The sequence below is a fragment of the Aristolochia californica genome, unplaced genomic scaffold, assembly GCF_029961685.1.
Source record: "Aristolochia californica isolate CCGP_79_NKW_82.1479 unplaced genomic scaffold, dmAriCali1.0.hap1 SCAF_11, whole genome shotgun sequence".
Lineage (NCBI taxonomy): Eukaryota > Viridiplantae > Streptophyta > Magnoliopsida > Piperales > Aristolochiaceae > Aristolochia > Aristolochia californica.
The window spans coordinates 7,084,696-7,102,178 of NW_027181782.1; the positions used below are offsets into that span (position 1 = coordinate 7,084,696).

Genomic DNA, 17,483 nt, shown 5'->3' on the forward strand with positions numbered 1-17,483 from the left:
CTTTGGCATGAGTCCGTCCATTGCCACTTTTGGTCCTTCTTGAGGAGGTCGATCAAGGGGGCTGCTGTAGCTGAGAAGCCCTTGATAAACCTCCTATAATAATTTGCAAGACCAAGAAAACTCCTAAACTCACGCACCTTGGTAGGGATTGACCAGTCACGCACAACCTCCACCTTATTGTCCATCCATATTCGTCCTCCCCCTATCCAATGTTCAAGAAAGGACACCTCTTGCAACCCAAAGGAGCATTTCTCTTCCTTGACATACAATCGATTGTGTCTCAATTTCTTGAACACCTTTCGAAGATATTCTTTGTGATCGTCCATACTCTTGCTGTACACCACAATATCATCCAAATAAACAACGACAAACTTGTCCAAGTATTTAGAAAATACCTTGTTCATGAGAGTGCAGAATGTTGCAGGTGCGTTGGTTAGGCCAAAGGGCATAACCATGAACTCGTAAGCCCCATATCTCATTACACAAGTAGTCTTCCCCTCGTCTCCTTCAGCAATCCGAACTTGGTAATAACCACTTCGCAAATTCAGTTTGGAGAAAACTCTAGCCTTTTTCAATTGATCAAAGAGATCAGCAATAAGGGGAATAGGGTACTTGTTCTTTATGGTTACCTTGTTGAGCGTCCTATAATCGATGTACAGTCTCATACTTCCATCCTTCTTAGTCTGAAACAGTATAGGGGCCCCATAAGGTGTTTTGTTTAGCTTTATGAACCCAGCGTCTAGCAGCTCGCTGAGTTGTCTTCGCAATTCGTCCAACTCCTTGGGTGCCATCCGATATGGTACTTGTGTTGGCTTTCTTGCTCTGGGCTCAAGCTCTATGCGATGGTCCACCCCTCTCCTAGGTGGTAACCTCGCTAGGAGTTGTTCAGGCATGACATCTCTATACTCATGCAAAACGATTTGTTTCTCCTTATGGGTAGGCATGGCCTCATCCTGCTCTATAGCACGAATAGAAGCAATATAAGTAGAACAACCCTGCTTAAGACCTTTCTTAAGCTGGAGGGTTGATAGCATTAAGTCCTTTTTTGTTACATCTTTGTTCTCAACTTCAAAAATAGTACAAGGACTTTGCTCCTCCATAATCCCCACTACCCCAACATGTGGCATTACAAAAGCCTTACAAACCGTGAAAAACTCCATTCCCAAAATCACCTTGAAATCATCCATGCCAACAATAGTAAAATTCAAAAATCCTACCCACTTGGCTATCACCACCGGGACATTCCTGGCAATGCCTTGGACTTCACGAGCAACAGAATTTACAACTTTCATTTTGCTGCCATCTTTCTCTCCTCGTATCCTTAGGCGCCTAGCCTCCTCCTCCGAAAGGAAGTTGTGGGTAGCGCCAGTGTCCACCATTGCTTTAACAGTATGTCCAACAAGTGTTAGAGAGATAAAAAGAAGTTCTCTTGAGGGTCTTAACGGAAGTGGAGCAACCTTCTCCTCCTTGGAACGGACAACAGCTTTGAGAAGGGTTAGAGAGACCATTCTAGGCTCAATTCCTCCATTGTCCATCTCAGTTTGAGCACCAGTGAGGAGTCTCTTGTTAGGACAATCCCTCGCATAGTGCTCTCCCTCATATAGTGCTCCCCCTCGCATATGAAACAATGGACCTTCTTCCTCTGTTTGTCCCCTCTCTTCTTCTCTTCCGGCCTAGCCTTGGTGTCCTTTACCCATGGCTTCTTCTCCCCTTTCTCCTTCTTAATTTTTTTTTTACCATTATTATTTTCCTTAGATACTTTGTTAGCTGAATCATTCCTTCTCTCATATTCGGTTAACTTTTCAACCGTAGATAAAGCTGAAACTAGTGTCTTTACCTCCCGTATTCTCAATTCTTGCTCAGGCCATGGATGTAAGCCAGCAAGAAAGGAAAAAAGATGATCCTCATTTGTCATGTTGGAGATACAAAGCATAAGGGAAGTGAAAGATTTTACATACTCTCTAATAGTGCCTTTCTGCGTCAATGCACGAAGTTCTTTCATTGCTTGGTATTCGACATCTTCCGGAAAGAATTGCCTCCGTAGCTCCCTCTTGAAATCTTCCCAAGTGTGGACGGGGTCCTCTCCCTCTTGCTCATCTCCCATGTGTCTTCTCCACCAGAGAATAACATCATCAGATAAGAATATGGCAGCAGTACTAACCTTAGTTTGCTTGTTGGTGAGCTTGCTAGCATGGAAGTATTACTCCACTTGCCATAGAAAATTATCTATGACCTTCGCATCTCTCTTTCCGTTGAAAAACTTTGGCTCAGGCACCTTTATCTTGCTTGTGTGTGAACAACCCCTCCATTTTCCAAGGCTTGTTCGCACAAAGAGAGTCTTGCACGCAACTCTCTAGAGAGGTCTTTGACGTCCTTCCCCAATTGTTCCATCTCCACCCTCATGACGACCATGGTAGAATGGACGTCCTCCTCAAATCCTTTCAGCCAATTCATAGTTGGCTGATGTTCCTCAATCGTCCTTTGAACGAACTCCTCCCAATTCGTACAAAGGTTTTCAACACTATCCATACGATGCTCAAGAGTTGAAAAACGAAAGTTAACATCACTTACTTGTTCTTTGCCTCTTGAAACATCTTCTCCACTTGTGGAAGCCATTGATTGCAACGTACACTCTAATACAAGTTGTCAAATGGTTAGATTTAGGCTAAGTCCGTCTAGCCAAGCGGAATATCTACCTTGTGCGGCCTAGTCCTTCCCAATAACTAGTCAGCCTTCTTGAGCTTCGGATCCTCCAACCAATACTCCACACTAGAGGTTGCAAGCCAAAAAAGACAACAGAAAGACCAAAGATATGGAAGAGAAAAACCAATTGTGTATTAACAAGACAATGTTACAAAGAGTGGCCAAACACTCTTAAAGGCCAAAGGCTAAAAACTCTCTCTATACACTTAAAGAGCAAAGAATGCTAAGGATTTTTCGACCTATTTACAATGGGAGAGGCCCCTCTATTTATAGCCTCTCCCCTGGCCTTTAGAAATCTCTAAAAACGCCCAGAAATCCGCCAGATCCTAAAAATTCGAATTCTGGCGTCAGAGGCGCCCTGGTCGTGCGGGCGCTTGGAGTCCTGATCGTGCGGGTGCCTTTGAAACCCCATTTCGGGCGCCTCATTATGCGCCTAGGCGCAACCTCGCTTCACGCCCTTGCGGATGACCTGGAGTCCTGTTCGCGCATGCGCCTGTGGATGTGCTTGGAGTCCTAGTCACGCACACGCTTGGAGTCCTGGCAGCACACAACCCTATTTCGATCCGCCTGGAGTCCTAGTCACGCGCAATCCCATTTTGATCCGCCTGGAGTCCTAGTCGTGCGCAACCCCATTTCAATCTGCCTGCGCTTGTTTGTTGCAACCCCATTTTGACCCGCCTCCTCGTGTCTGTTGGAGTGCTGCCTTGTGTCTAGGCTGACTGCTGGGGTTGTTGCGCGCCTTGTTGCTTGGCCATCCATTTGGCAAGCTCAAGTGTGTCTTCTTCTGCTGCAGTTGATGCCGGGCCAACCATATGTGCGCGCCCTTTTGGGTCGTGTCATTGCACTTGGCCTTGGCCGTTGCTGCTATTGTTGTGCACTGGACTTACATAGTCTTCGACCTTGGTGTCTGGCCACACCATGGCTTCATCCTCCGTCTCACCCGCGCTCGTTTCATGTACATGATTCTCAAAATCGGGCAAAAAGCACTTTCCGTCGTTTACTCTTGGGACATGATCTCTTGAGTCATAGATGATCATGTACATGACATGAAGTTTGGCGCTCCCTAATGACTTCAGGACATGAACTGAGTAATGTGCATGAATATTATGTCCTGAGTCATGTTGACTAACCCCCCCTAATTGAATGCAATGAGTAGGATTCGAGAAAAGATGAATAAATTTACAAGTAATGCCTTTTCTTATAAAAAATTGACTTAGGAAAGGCCTTTCAAGATTGAGAATAGTGAATGCAGTAGGTACGCCAATAAATGCTCATTAACTTCTCAAAATAATATTTGGTGGGGTATTTATAAATTCTCCATGCCAAACTAATTGTTTTTGCCTGTTTGCAAAAAAAGTGACTTTACATGATTAATTAGTGCAAAGTATTGATTGATCAATCGAGTGTAACAAAAATATTTTTGTCAAAATATAATTTGTTGATCAATGATATGATCGATCAATATCTTTCTATTGGGTTTGACAAGTTAAGTTAATTGATCAATGTATAATGAATTAGGTTTGACAAGTTAAGTTAATCAATCAATGTATAGGGAATGATCCATCAATACTGGCAAGGCATTATAAGTATGATCGATCAATAGTGTTACTATGATCGATCATTATTTATTTCCTTAGTTGGCAAAGTTCTATATGATCCATCAATGTCAAGTGGTTGATCAATCAAACTTCGTAAGCCGTTTAGTCCATATTGATTTAAATACATGGATAGATTTGGAGGCCATCATCTACAAATTTAATTTGAAGTATAATGAGAGAAATACCAGGTAGTGTTTTACATACTCATCGAACCATTAGAGGTGTGGGAATCTTTTATCATGCTCCAAAGCACATAATCAAATTATCAGTATAAATGTAAAATTTATAGATCTAATTAAATGTATTTTAATCTGTAGATCGGATTGGTTAAGGTTAATTTTTGATTCATATTAAGTGAAGATCAATATTTTTTTACATAAATATTAACCTAATCTATTCATTTTCGGATTTGATCAGGTTTTGAGGATGGGACGCGGATTAGCCAGTCCTCCAGCAGCCGTATTCAACGATCCGTTCCGATAAACATTTCGGGTTCGAACGTCGGACGCAGGTATGGATTATCGGGTGTTGAGTGTAGGGTTTCGGGCTTCCGAAGTCCACCTGGCTGCTGATAACCTAACTTCATTTTGTTCTCGTCTGTGTTGCTGGAGAAGAACTGCACATACTGAAACCCACGATTCCCAGTTTCTGATCCGGGGGATCCTCTTTCCTGGCACCGTCGCCAGTCAAGAAGCCATTGGCAGATCGTCAATATAGTTGTATTGATGGAGGCTACAATTGTATTTGCTGCAGAAAGCCCACCTCTTGCGGTTCTTGCGGCAGCAAAAATCACTGGAGTGTCGTTACTGATTGATGGAGGACTTCCTTCTGGTTCGTCTCCCATTCTTCGGTTTACTTCGGGGTAAGTCCATTGTTTGAATCTTGCTTTAATTTGTTAGATTTGGCATTTGATAGCATGTAAATAATTTTTGTTTTCAATTCTATCGAATAAGAATAGGTCTTTTATAATCATACCGTCTACGTCAAAGCGTATTTCGCTTGTGCTTTTAGTGATAATAAAGGCAAGTGGATATAGTTTCTTTCGCTGTTTAAATTTTGAGCAGGTTTCAATAGACATGTGTTATCGATGTCAAGTATTTGAGCTAATGTTTTCTAACCTATGCGCTGATGGTTATACGTCAAGGTCTGTGTGAAGGTCTTATTCGGGTTCTTTTCGTTCTAGTTAGAATTACTTTGGTTTTTGGTTGGGTCCATCATCTAGTGACCACAAAATGATAGTTATATGTATGCTGCCAAAATTCTCTGAATTGTGGGTTCCTCAGACTGCAGTCTGGATGCATATTTATTGGGAATTGCTGGTTATGAAAGCTTTATAAGTCTTCTGCTGTTGTTGTTTCTTCTTCTGCTGCTGCTTCCTTGAAGCTCACGTGGGTTGCATTTGGAGTACTTGAAGACTAGACAAATTATGGCATTTGTGCTTCATTTTCCAGATTGAAGTTACAAGGGACAAATGTACTTCTACGATATGTTGCTAGAAAAGCAGCATTTCCCAACATCTATGGGGAAGATCTAGTTCAATCTGCTCAGGTGCTTTCTCATAAACTGTTAACATCTCAAAAATCTTGACATGTTGAACTGGCTCTGTTTGGTTTCACTAAAGTTACTGATGCTTTACATGTATAAATTTTACAGATTGATGAATTGCTGGATTATGCACCAATATTCTTATCTGGTTCTGAATTTGAGGATGCTTGTCGTCATGTGGATGAATATCTGTCTTTAAGGACATTTCTTGTGGGCAATAATTTGACCATTGCTGATATAACTATCTGGTCAAATCTTGCCGGTAAATATTGGCACTGATTATCATATTTCCTATTTTATAATGTTGAAACATCGTATTTATATGAGGCCTCTTGTAGCCCTAATTCTCTTTGTTCCACAGGCACTGGCCAGAGGTGGGAAAGCTTGAGGAAGTCAAAGAAATATAAGAATCTGGTTCGCTGGTTCAATTCAATTGCATCAGAATATGCTGGGCTTTTGAATGACTTGACATCAACCTATGTTGGAAAAAGAGGGTTGGGGAAACCCATTTCCTCCAAATCAAAGGAAGGCGAGCAAAATAATCAGTCATCTAAACCCAAAGACGTGCCTTTGGTGAATGGGGAAAGTAATGTGAAAGAAAAAAGTGCTGGTGTCATTGAACTGGACCTTCCTGGCGCTAAAATGGGAGAGGTCTGCTTGCGGTTTGCACCAGAGCCTAGTGGCTATCTTCACATTGGTCACTCAAAAGCTGCACTTCTCAACAAGTACTTTGCTGAAAAATACCATGGGAAACTGATTCTTCGGTTTGATGACACAAATCCTTCCAAGGAAAGCACAGAGTTTGTAGATAATTTGTTAAAAGATATTGAAACTTTGGGCATTAAATATGATGTTGTCACATATACTTCAGACTACTTCCGTCAATTGATGGAAATGGCAGAGACTCTTATAAGAAATGGGAAAGCGTATATTGATGATACCCCACGTGAGCAGATGCAAAAAGAAAGAATGGATGGGATTGAGTCAAATTGTAGGAAGAATTCTGTTGAGCAGAACCTTGAACTATGGAAAGAGATGATATCTGGGTCACAAAGAGGCCTCCAATGTTGCCTTAGGGGTAAACTGGATATGCAAGCTCCCAACAAGTCACTTAGGGATCCGGTTTACTACCGTTGCAATCCACTCCCTCATCATCGAATTGGGTCCAAGTATAACTTGTACCCAACATATGATTTTGCATGTCCATTTGTTGATGCCATCGAAGGTGTGACACATGCCCTTCGCTCAAGTGAATATCATGACCGCAATGAACAGTATTACAGGGTATTGGAGGATATGGGATTGCGGAAGGTGGAAATATATGAGTTTAGCCGATTGAACATGGTCTATACCCTTCTAAGCAAGCGAAAACTTTTGTCATTTGTCCAAGAAGGTAAAGTTGATGGATGGGATGATCCTCGATTTCCAACCGTGCAAGGAATTATACGCCGAGGCCTGAAAATTGAGGCACTGAAAGAATTCATTGTTCAGCAGGTAGGATTTTGTGGAACTTTATTCAATTCTTAGCTTGTGTTCAATATGGCCATTGATTTTAGTGTTCTTTTTTCATTCTGTTTTTTGTAGGGAGCCTCTAAGAATCAAAACCTCATGGAGTGGGACAAGCTCTGGACAATAAATAAGAAGATCATTGATCCAATATGCCCACGACATACTGCTGTCATTGAAGAACGGCGTGTCCTATTGGTGCTAACAGATGGACCTGAAGTCCCATTTGTCCGCATCATTCCAAGACATAAGAAACATGATGCGGCTGGCACAAAAGCCACAACTTATGCTAAGAAAATATGGATAGACCATGCTGATGCTGCTTCTATTTCTGCTGGCGAGGAAATAACATTAATGGATTGGGGAAATGCTATAGTAAAAGATGTCGAAAAGGATCTGGACGGAAATGTGACCCAACTATTTGGATGTTTGCACCTTGAAGGTTCTGTTAAGACCACAAAATTGAAGCTTACATGGCTATCTGACTCTGATGAACTGGTTCCTCTTTCCTTGGTTGAACTGGATCATCTAATCACAAAGAAGAAGGTAGTTTTCATGCTTTGGTTTTGGAATTCTAACCACCTTCTGTAACTATATTATATTTTTTTTGCCTATCTTTTTTTTGTTTTCGTGTTATTTAGGTAAGACACACTCTAAAAGAATCAGACTGTGGGTGGTTCCAATTTTTTTTGGGGCCTAATGTTTAAACAGGTCAGGAACTGGTGAATCGTAGGATCCACATGAAACTTTATGCTTCGTTGTGAAGGTTGTTTGCCTAGGCATCTGACCGTTTAAGTGTCTATGCATACAAAGCATGTAACAGAGTGGGTCTACCTGTACCAATCTTTGACAACCTTATTTACTTTGGGTTGGGTTGGAAATTCTTCCATTTAGAGGTTACTTTACTTGGTTGTCTAGAATTATATTCAACTTGTTACATCTTATTGTGTTAGGGTTTATGCCTACGGATCAGTGTTTGCTTCCCCCATTTTTTTGTTATCCATGTTGTTTTATGAAGACAAAATGATAATTTATTGAAGTAAATATTACTGAAATGTTGTTTTTCTGCATCTGCTAAACTCTTTTTTCTTGTCCATTTACTACTTCTGAAGCTCTTGTAATCATGCAGCTGGAAGAGGATGATGATTTTAAAGACTTCATTAACCCTTGCACCAAAAGAGAGACTGCTGCTCTTGGCGACTCCAACATGCGTAACTTGAAGCGGGGCGAGATATTGCAGCTGGAGAGAAAAGGTTATTTCAGATGCGATGTTCCTTACCTTCGTCCATCGAAACCAATAGTCCTCATTTCAATTCCAGATGGCAGGCGACAGACACCATTAAAATGAGTTATTTCTGTTGCACATCTTAAGAGGAAAACTTAACACCATTCTATATACAAGAGGTATCCAGTTCTCTGATCACCTGTTCAAAAAGCTTAATATTAAGACACTTGGTGTAGCATGTAGGCCTTCCGTTGCCTTTGATGTATGTTTCATAGATTATTGATTTGCAAAGGGCTTGAATTTCGTCTTAAAACCTTCTGTGAGTTGAGTTTTTATGATTTATGTTACTATCTGTAAAAATATCTGTAGTGCCATGTTGCATATTTGTCGGTGAAAGAAGTTTCATATGTTAGCCAGTAAACCTGATAAAGTAACAACAAATGTCTGTTAGCTTTTATTCTGTAACCATCACTTCGTCTCAGCTCAACTTTGACCATTCAGAAGTTAAAAGACTGATTGCACCCCCCGGTCAGTTTTGCCTGATTTGTGATCAAAACCATATGAAGGATTGACTGCAGACTAGTTACAAACGAAGAGAAGGATGAGAGCCACTGTGCTGAAAGTATATGCAAGGTCTTAGTCAACATCTATACTAAGACTATTCTTTTCTATTATCTGTTAAATTGTATTTGTTAAATTTCATCAGGTGGGTATGTTGGAGAGGAAAACATGAGGGAAAAGAGAGAAGTGAGGGAAAGGTAAGAAGTAAGTTGGAAGAGAAACCAGGAAAGAGGATTAACTTACAACATCTCTTCCTCTCGATAATCTTATTATTAAAGAGAAAAATATTTCTAGTTATAAACTAATTCTACTTTTCTAGTTACCCAATTATGCTTAATTATAACTTGCTAATTAAACATAAAGTGACAAAAACACTACTAGGAAACGTGTTTTTGTTTCAGTTTTTTCCTTTAGTTTGGTTCTGTTGTGGGATTTGTTTTGTATGAGAATCATCTTAGATTCCTTGCAACTTGTCAAATATGATTTGTATGATACTCACCTTAAACTCCGTGATGTGGTAGTTTGTAACTTCAGTATGCAAGAACTTATGGTTAACTTTTTTGGTATTCAATCTTCAATTTTTCTTTTTCAATACTTTGGTTCTTCAGTATTCATGTCTCTGTTTTATTTGGATAATTTTTACCATAACTCTGAAATTCTTTATGGCTAGTTGTATAAAAAGGTTTTCTACCACAAATTTTGATATTTTTCATGGTAAGCTCTATCACCCCCACTTATTCTACTCTTCCCCTCAAGCTGTGAGGAAGGGTGGGCATTGGGTCGAGTTTCACAAGGAATCCGATTCAACCTGACCCGAAAACCATGGGTTTGGGTTTTGGGTTTCACCTCGCGGATCAGGGATAGGGTGGGAATAAACCCTCGGATGGGTTTTCTGAACCGTGACTCGTGGGGACGAGATGGGGATATAAAACAAGATAGAGATGGGGCGGGGATGGGGCATGGACAAGGTTGTATAGATGGTGATTGGGTTTCGGAGTCGGGGGTTCAAGGATGGCTTCAGGTTTCTGGGTTTCAGCTAACCCGACCACGACCCGACTAACGCGCATCCCTAGTTGGTAGGTACAAATAGTGATCCCAACTTAAATATATGAAAAAAGACTTTCAATGATCTCCTCTTTCTCCTTCTTAATAGTAGATCATCTCAAGGTGTCCCTAGAATAAATACTAAAACAGATATGGAGTCTAAAAAAAAAAAAAAGGTAAACAATAGAGAATATGGATGATTTAGAAGAGTCAAAATCCATACAATAGATTTTGATCACAAAATAGTGATAAATAATCTCTAAGTAGGGTAATGAAACTCAAAGGATGGTCCTGGACTCAAAATTACCCATATATAGCAAAACAAGATGCAACCTAGGAAGCCTAATAAGGGATTGGTCTTAAAAAGTAAAAGAGAATCCGTTGTAAAAAGAGATGGAAGGAAAAAGGTAGATGATATAAAAAAGTGATGTAGAGAATCAATAACGTAAGTAATAGAAATATGAGAATTTAAATTAATGACCAATGAGAGTGACCACCTTTGAAGCAAAAATAGGGGAAATTAATCAACTTAGAAAGACCATGTTTTGTTCATGGCATTTAAAATATTCTCAAAGGAAGTACAACAAAAAAACACAAAATATGATCAATCAGATAGAATTTAGCAAACATGGGTTATAAAGGATCATCGATCAGACCATATAAAGGATAATCGATTTGACCTTAGAAAGGATAATCAATTAGGCAAAATAATGTAGACACGAGTTATAACATATGATTGGTTAGACAAACTAGGCTCGTTGATTAGAGAAAACACAATAGAGATGACATAAAACATATGATCCATCAATAGACTAGTTGATTAGAGAAAACACAACATGACTTAAAACATATGATCCATCAATCAAAACACAATAGAAAGGGTCTAAAACATATGATCGTCCAGTATATATAAAGGACGATTGATTAGTGCTTATAAAGGATGATCGCTCAAAGTTTATAAAAGACGGTCAATTATATAGAACGCAGTAAAGATAGTTTTGTTAAATCTCTGGAAATGAGAAAAAATTTCTAACTTGTTGTAACTTGAGTACATGAGTATCTAATTATAATAGAAGAAACAAGTAGATTCCAATTACAATTAAACTACCCTTATCTTAGTTACACCCAAAGTTAAACATTAAAAGATAAGTCCTAGAATAATTGAACAACTGAATATAAATAAAAGACTAATATAACTAAAACACTTTTAACTGAGATTCTTCTGTGAGACCTCCTCCTGTGAGACTCCTATAAAACTCCACCATATTAATAATGGCTCTATGAGACTTGTTATTGTGAGAGTCACGTAAGACTTCCATATTTGCTCTTCAAGTCTCCCCCTCAAGATGGAGTTTATAACTTCAACTTATAATGAACACGATTCTTTGTCTTCAATCTTGGTCTTCAATCTTCATTGGCTAATTTTTTATAAATGTTAAATCTTCATCATTTGTTTTCCCCTTTTTTGAATATTTTGGTCATATAAAAATTACAACAACGTGTGGAACAAAATACCTCTTTCTTGTACTTCTCCCCCTCAAGCTAGGGATAAAAAAGAAATAGAGACCCAACTTGAACAAAATACAACGTGAGAGAAGAAAATCATTCCTAGTCGTATGATCAAAAAAGTTATAGTCTAAAACACATTCTGCTCAATTTTAAAGGAAAAAACATGACCCAACTTTAGGGCACAACAAAGTGATTACTCACTTGTAAGGGGTAGTTCGAACACAAATCACCTCTTGGATGTAGAACAAAAGACTTGAATCTAACTGGATGTTAGACACACTCTTATACTTTTTAGGTAGTGGGTCTAGACATTGCTCTGAAGTGATGAAAACACAAAGGATAAATTGAAGAAATACAAGAGGAAAACAACTTTAACCGGAAGGAGGCGACTACACAACACTTATATTTCCAAACGAATCTAAAATAAAACTTTTTTGTTCTTTTTTTAAAAACAATAAATAGGGAAGACTATAATGGTAGAACTTAGTAAATTCGACCAAGTATAACCTTTTTTTGGGGGTTGACCACAATTTCTAGAGTTGATAGTGCGTAAGATACATAATCAAGTAATAAAAATGTAAAAGTTGAAAATAACATCGAAGGAAATTTTTTTTGCATACCTTGAATGAGCACATAATGGAGTGATTTATTTTAGCTAGAAATCTCTGGTTAGAAGAAAATTTTGGCTAAAATACTAGGAGTCTAGGAGCAAATGATACTCAATTCACGCCAATGCAGGGATAAATAATAGGAGAGAAAATAGGGAAATTGAGGGATTTTTGGCAGAATTGACCTTTCGGGTCTGTTTGGAACCCCATGGAAAAGAAAATAAAATAAAATGAGAATTTGACCATTATTATTTCAAAAAATAGTTAGTGAAAAATATAATTTGATCATTATCTCATTTTCACTAACTAATTTTAGGAATAATAATGGTCAAATTCTCATTTTCTTTTCTTTTCTAGGGGTTCACAACAGGCTCTTAGTACTTCTGATATCAATATCTTCCACAATATAGATCAAAATCACAAAAAAAAATGTTTCTTAAGAAAATTAGACTCAAATAGATTTAATTTGATATCTAATTTGACATAAAAAGCTTCGTTATTGAATTTGTTCTGACCTCGTTATTTTCTTCATGATTTAGCTTTACGGTTGTCAACTCCAATGTGAATATCTCCTTACATATATATCAAATTGACACAAAAAAAAAATTTCTTATGAAATAAGAATTCGATACCTTTCACTAAAGAATAACATTTTTTTCATAAAATATACTTATTTTATGAGAAAGAATCTGATAGACTCTGTAACCTGGCCGAAATGAATGTGCTTTCTTCGTTGACTAGCATACCATTGAATCTTCCGATATTGATATCTCCCTCTAAAAACCTCAGATTGAGAATTAGTTTAATAGGTAATAAAATAAACTTATAGATCTATCTTTTGATATATAATTATCTATATAAAGTCTCATTTTATGGCATAAAATGCCTCGAAAGTTGAAACTTTCTACTGCCGCTCAAACTTCTTTTGCAATGTGGCATTTTTGCTTCAAACAATGATTTCTCTTTGTCGAAAACTCTTATTGACAAAATTATTTTTGTGTTGGAAAGTACACTAGAAAATATTTCCATCAATATTATAATTTGTAATCTGAAAATTTCAGAATAGAAGTGTGAATGCCATGAAAACAACGTGTACTAGGATAGGGAAAAAATAAAAAAGATAGAACTTGAACATAAACTAGTAGAGATGATAGATTAGAAAAAAAGATCATTATCTTTGTGGGTTGACCGAGTCAAATTATAGAACCCACTTTGATACCATGTTGAATTTTTGGAAAAGAGAAAAACTTCAATTGACCGAGTCAAATTATAGAACCCACTTTGATACCATGTTGAAGTTTTGGAAAAGAGAAAAACTTCACTAACCTATTGTAATTTGAGTACATGAACCTCTATTTATAATAGAGGAAACAAGTAGATTCCAGTTATATTTAAACTACCCTTATCCTAGTTATACCCAAAGTTAAACACTAAAAGGTAAGTACTAGAACAATTGAACAACTAAACATAAATAGAAGACTAACATAAAACACCTTTAACTAAGACTCTTCCGTGAGACCTCCTTCTATGAGACTCTTATAAAACTCCATATTAATTTTGACTATGTGAGATTTTTTTTTGTGAGAGTCATGTAAGACTCTTCCATATATGCTCTTCAACAATTTTAAATCATATGCTCAATTATTGAGACCTTGACTGATGAATTATACATAAAATTGTAGGAAAAATGAATCTATTATTTTTTGGATTCCAAAAACTATATGGATGGACTAGAGGAGGTTTCAAAATCTATGAAGTAATAAGAAAAATACTAACATTGCATTTTCACATAATAGAAAGTGTAGAAATCAACATGGATAGGGGCTCTTAAAGTAGAAGTATAAGGAAACAATCTCACAAATATGGATGTTGACGATTATCAACAAACTTGTAGCACTAGAATACTCATTTTATGAAACTTTTAGAGAGCTAGAAGACATCCCTCTATGAAGAAGAAACAAGTGAGACTCTTCAATGCTTTCTGGCCTAATGGATTTAGGATCCCATGATTAAGTCCTCGAGTAGAGGATGAGAAGGAGGAGAGGAAGAAGAAAAGGAGAAGAAAGGAGAGGAAGAAAGAAGAAAAGAGAGAAAGAGAGAGACAGCTAGAGAGAGATGGATCTTGAGAGAGCTTGGGAGAAGAGAGAAAGGCTAGGGACAAATTTGAGAGAAGAGGGGAGACTTAATGATCTACCCCTTACCTTGAGCTTCTATTTATAGTTTATGAAGAAAGGTTACAATAACTACAATGCCCTTCAAGCTATAAGCTTTCAAAAGGAAAAGGACATAAGTAGATGTACATCATCTTACATAATTATACCCTTGTGTCAACCTTATGAGAAGAGCACGTAATTACCCTTTCTACCACCTCCTTGATTTGGGTAAGGTTATTACCTTAATGCCACTCGAGATGTCTTCCAACACTCCCCCTCGAGCTGGGGAGAAAACATCTTAGATACCTAGCTTGCAACATTTAGTGATTAAGATTTTAAAAGTGACTAGTTTTGTAAGAATGTCTGCCACCTACCCTTGTTATGAAACATGACTAAGAGATAAGATAACAACCTGAAATTTCTCTCACATAAAGTGGCAGTCTATCTCGATGTATTTTGTCCTCTCATAGAGGACATGATTTGAAGTGATATGAATGGCCACCTGGTTGTCGCAATATAATTCCATAGATGCTCCTTTATAGAATCCCAATTCAGTAAGAATGGATCTAATCCATAGAAGCTCACTGATTGTGTGTGTCATAGCTCTGTACTCTGCTTCTACACTCGACCTTGCAACAACATTCTATTTTTTTCTTCTCCATGTAACCAGGTTACCTCCAACTAAGGTACAATACCCTAAAGTGGACTTCCTGTCATCAGGTGATCCAACCCAATCCGCATCTAAGAAATCTTCTATGTTATAACAACCATGATTCTTATAGAGAAGTCCTTTTTCCTGGAGTTCCTTTTAAATATCTTAGTATCCTCTCCAAGGTTTGCCAATGGGTAAGTTATGCTTTGTGCATATACTAACTCACCACACTTACTACATATGATATATCTAGTCTGGTCACCGTGAGGTAAATAAGATTTCCCACAAGCCTTTGATATTTACCTATATTAACATCTTCTTCAAAACTTGCACATAACTTTGCATTGGCATCCATAGGAGTATCTACTGATCGACTCCCCATCATCCATGTGTCCTCTAGTAGACCCAAAACATACTTTATCTAAGATAATATAATCCCATGCTTTGACTAGAATACCTCAATTCCTAGAAAATATTTTAGAAGTCCAAGATCTTTGTTTTAAATTCTTGGCATATCTTTTCTTTGACATCCTTTATATTGTCCACATCACTACCAATTAAAACGATATCATCCACATAAATTGCTAGTAATACCTTTCCCTTTAAGGTATTCTTGATAAAAATAGAATGATCTATTGAGCACCGACTGAATCTAAATCGTAACATTGCTTGCCTAAATTTGTCAAACCAAGCCGAGGAAACTATTGAAGTCCATATAGAGACTTTCTCAATTTTCATACAGACTCCCCCTCTACCACAAAAGCAGGTGGTTGAAGTATATATATCTCTTCTTTTATGTCCCCATTCAAAAATACATTTTGACTTCCAATTGAAATACCGGCCAAGGGGAATTAGCAGCTAGAGATAATAAGATGTGTACCAAGTTTAATTTACCATTGGGGAAATTTTTCCTCATAATCCACTCAGTAACACTAAGTATATCCTTTGGAAACTAGTCAGGCTTTGAGGCGAGCAACCAAACCATCTAGATTGTGTTTGATAGTAAAAGCCCATTTATGGCCCACGGGTTTCTTACCAGGTGGAAGAGGAACAAGGGCCCCAAGTCTGAATTTCATATAAGGCATGCATTTCTTCTTTCATGGCAGCCTTCCTTACTGGATGTCTCAAAGCATCCTGATAGAATAGTGGAACAAATAAATGCAAAAAATTGACAACATGAAGAAGACAAGCAATGGTGAGAAACAAAGTTTGAAATAGGATGAAAAGTGGAGGGCTTAGTGCAAGTCTGAAGCTCCTTTTGTAGAGCTATGGGCCGAGTATCTATTTGTGGGCCAAATACAATAGGGGGAAGATGGATTTACCTCAGAGGGATTCGTAAACTCCACGATGTTGGCCAAGTTTTTAGGGGGTTGAAGTAGAACCGCATCAAGTGGCACAATAGGATTCAGAGCTGGCTGAACTAATGAAAGACCCATGGGTGCATTTTTTTAGGAATAAAAAGATGTGTCCTTAAAAAAAGTGACATCCCTAGAGAAAAGTAACTTCTGAAGAGAGGGATTATAACATACATAGCCTTTTTGGGTATGAGAGTAACACAAAAATATATACTTAAGTGATCTATGTTCAAGTTTACTCTTTGGAGGAGTTGTGATATGAATAAAGCATGTGCAACCGAAAACTTTTAAAGGAAGGGAGAAGGACTCTTCATTCTGAAATAATAATGAGTATGGGGATTTATAACTATGGACTGAAGAAAGTAGCCTATTAATAAGGTAGAAAGCTGTAAGAATGGTATGAGGCTTGTAAAAATAGGACACCATAATAGAGTAGAGTAAGCCACATGCTACCTCAAGGAGATGTCGATTTTTTCTTTTAGCTACACCATTTTATTGAGGGATGTAGGCACATGATGTTTCATGAATAATGTTATTATCGTGACAAAAGGACTGAAATTCACTAGATAGGTACTCTTTGACATTATCTAATTGAAACACTTGTATTTGTTTTGCGAACTGAGTGGGCACCATAGCATGAAAGGATTTAAATATGGAAAAAAATTTAGACCGTTCTTTCGTAGCAACAACAAATCCAGATGTAAAATGGTGTCATAATAGGCTTGGTGATACTTTGATGGCAAATTTAAAAACATGGTTCCATCACTTTAATCTATTACTCATCTATAATGTGAGTTTTGTGAGCTTGGGAAGCATCATAGGTTTGTGTTTCTTCCTAGGTAAGATAAAGTGGCTTCCAAATTATTTTATTTAGTTCATTTTGATGTTTGGGGACTAGTTCATGTATCAAATATTTCATAGTTTAAGTATTTTATGATTTTTGTGGATGATTATTCTAGAGTGACTTAACTCTTATTAACGAAGGATAGATCAGAAGTTTTTCCATCTTTGAATCCTTTTGTGC

At 37.8% G+C, this 17,483-nt stretch overlaps 1 protein-coding gene across 1 annotated transcript; it reads left to right on the forward strand.

Moving 5' to 3' along the window:
• Nucleotides 1-4,850: 4,850 nt before the first annotated feature.
• Nucleotides 4,851-8,939, forward strand: LOC137944372 (glutamate--tRNA ligase, cytoplasmic). The gene is made up of 6 exons (XM_068790035.1): nt 4,851-5,163; nt 5,753-5,849; nt 5,955-6,108; nt 6,208-7,340; nt 7,431-7,898; nt 8,482-8,939. The coding sequence occupies exons 1-6, from the start codon at nt 5,027-5,029 to the stop codon at nt 8,698-8,700; spliced, it is 2,208 nt and encodes a 735-aa protein (XP_068646136.1). The 5' UTR covers nt 4,851-5,026; the 3' UTR covers nt 8,701-8,939.
• The last annotated feature ends 8,544 nt before the right edge of the window (nt 8,940-17,483 follow it).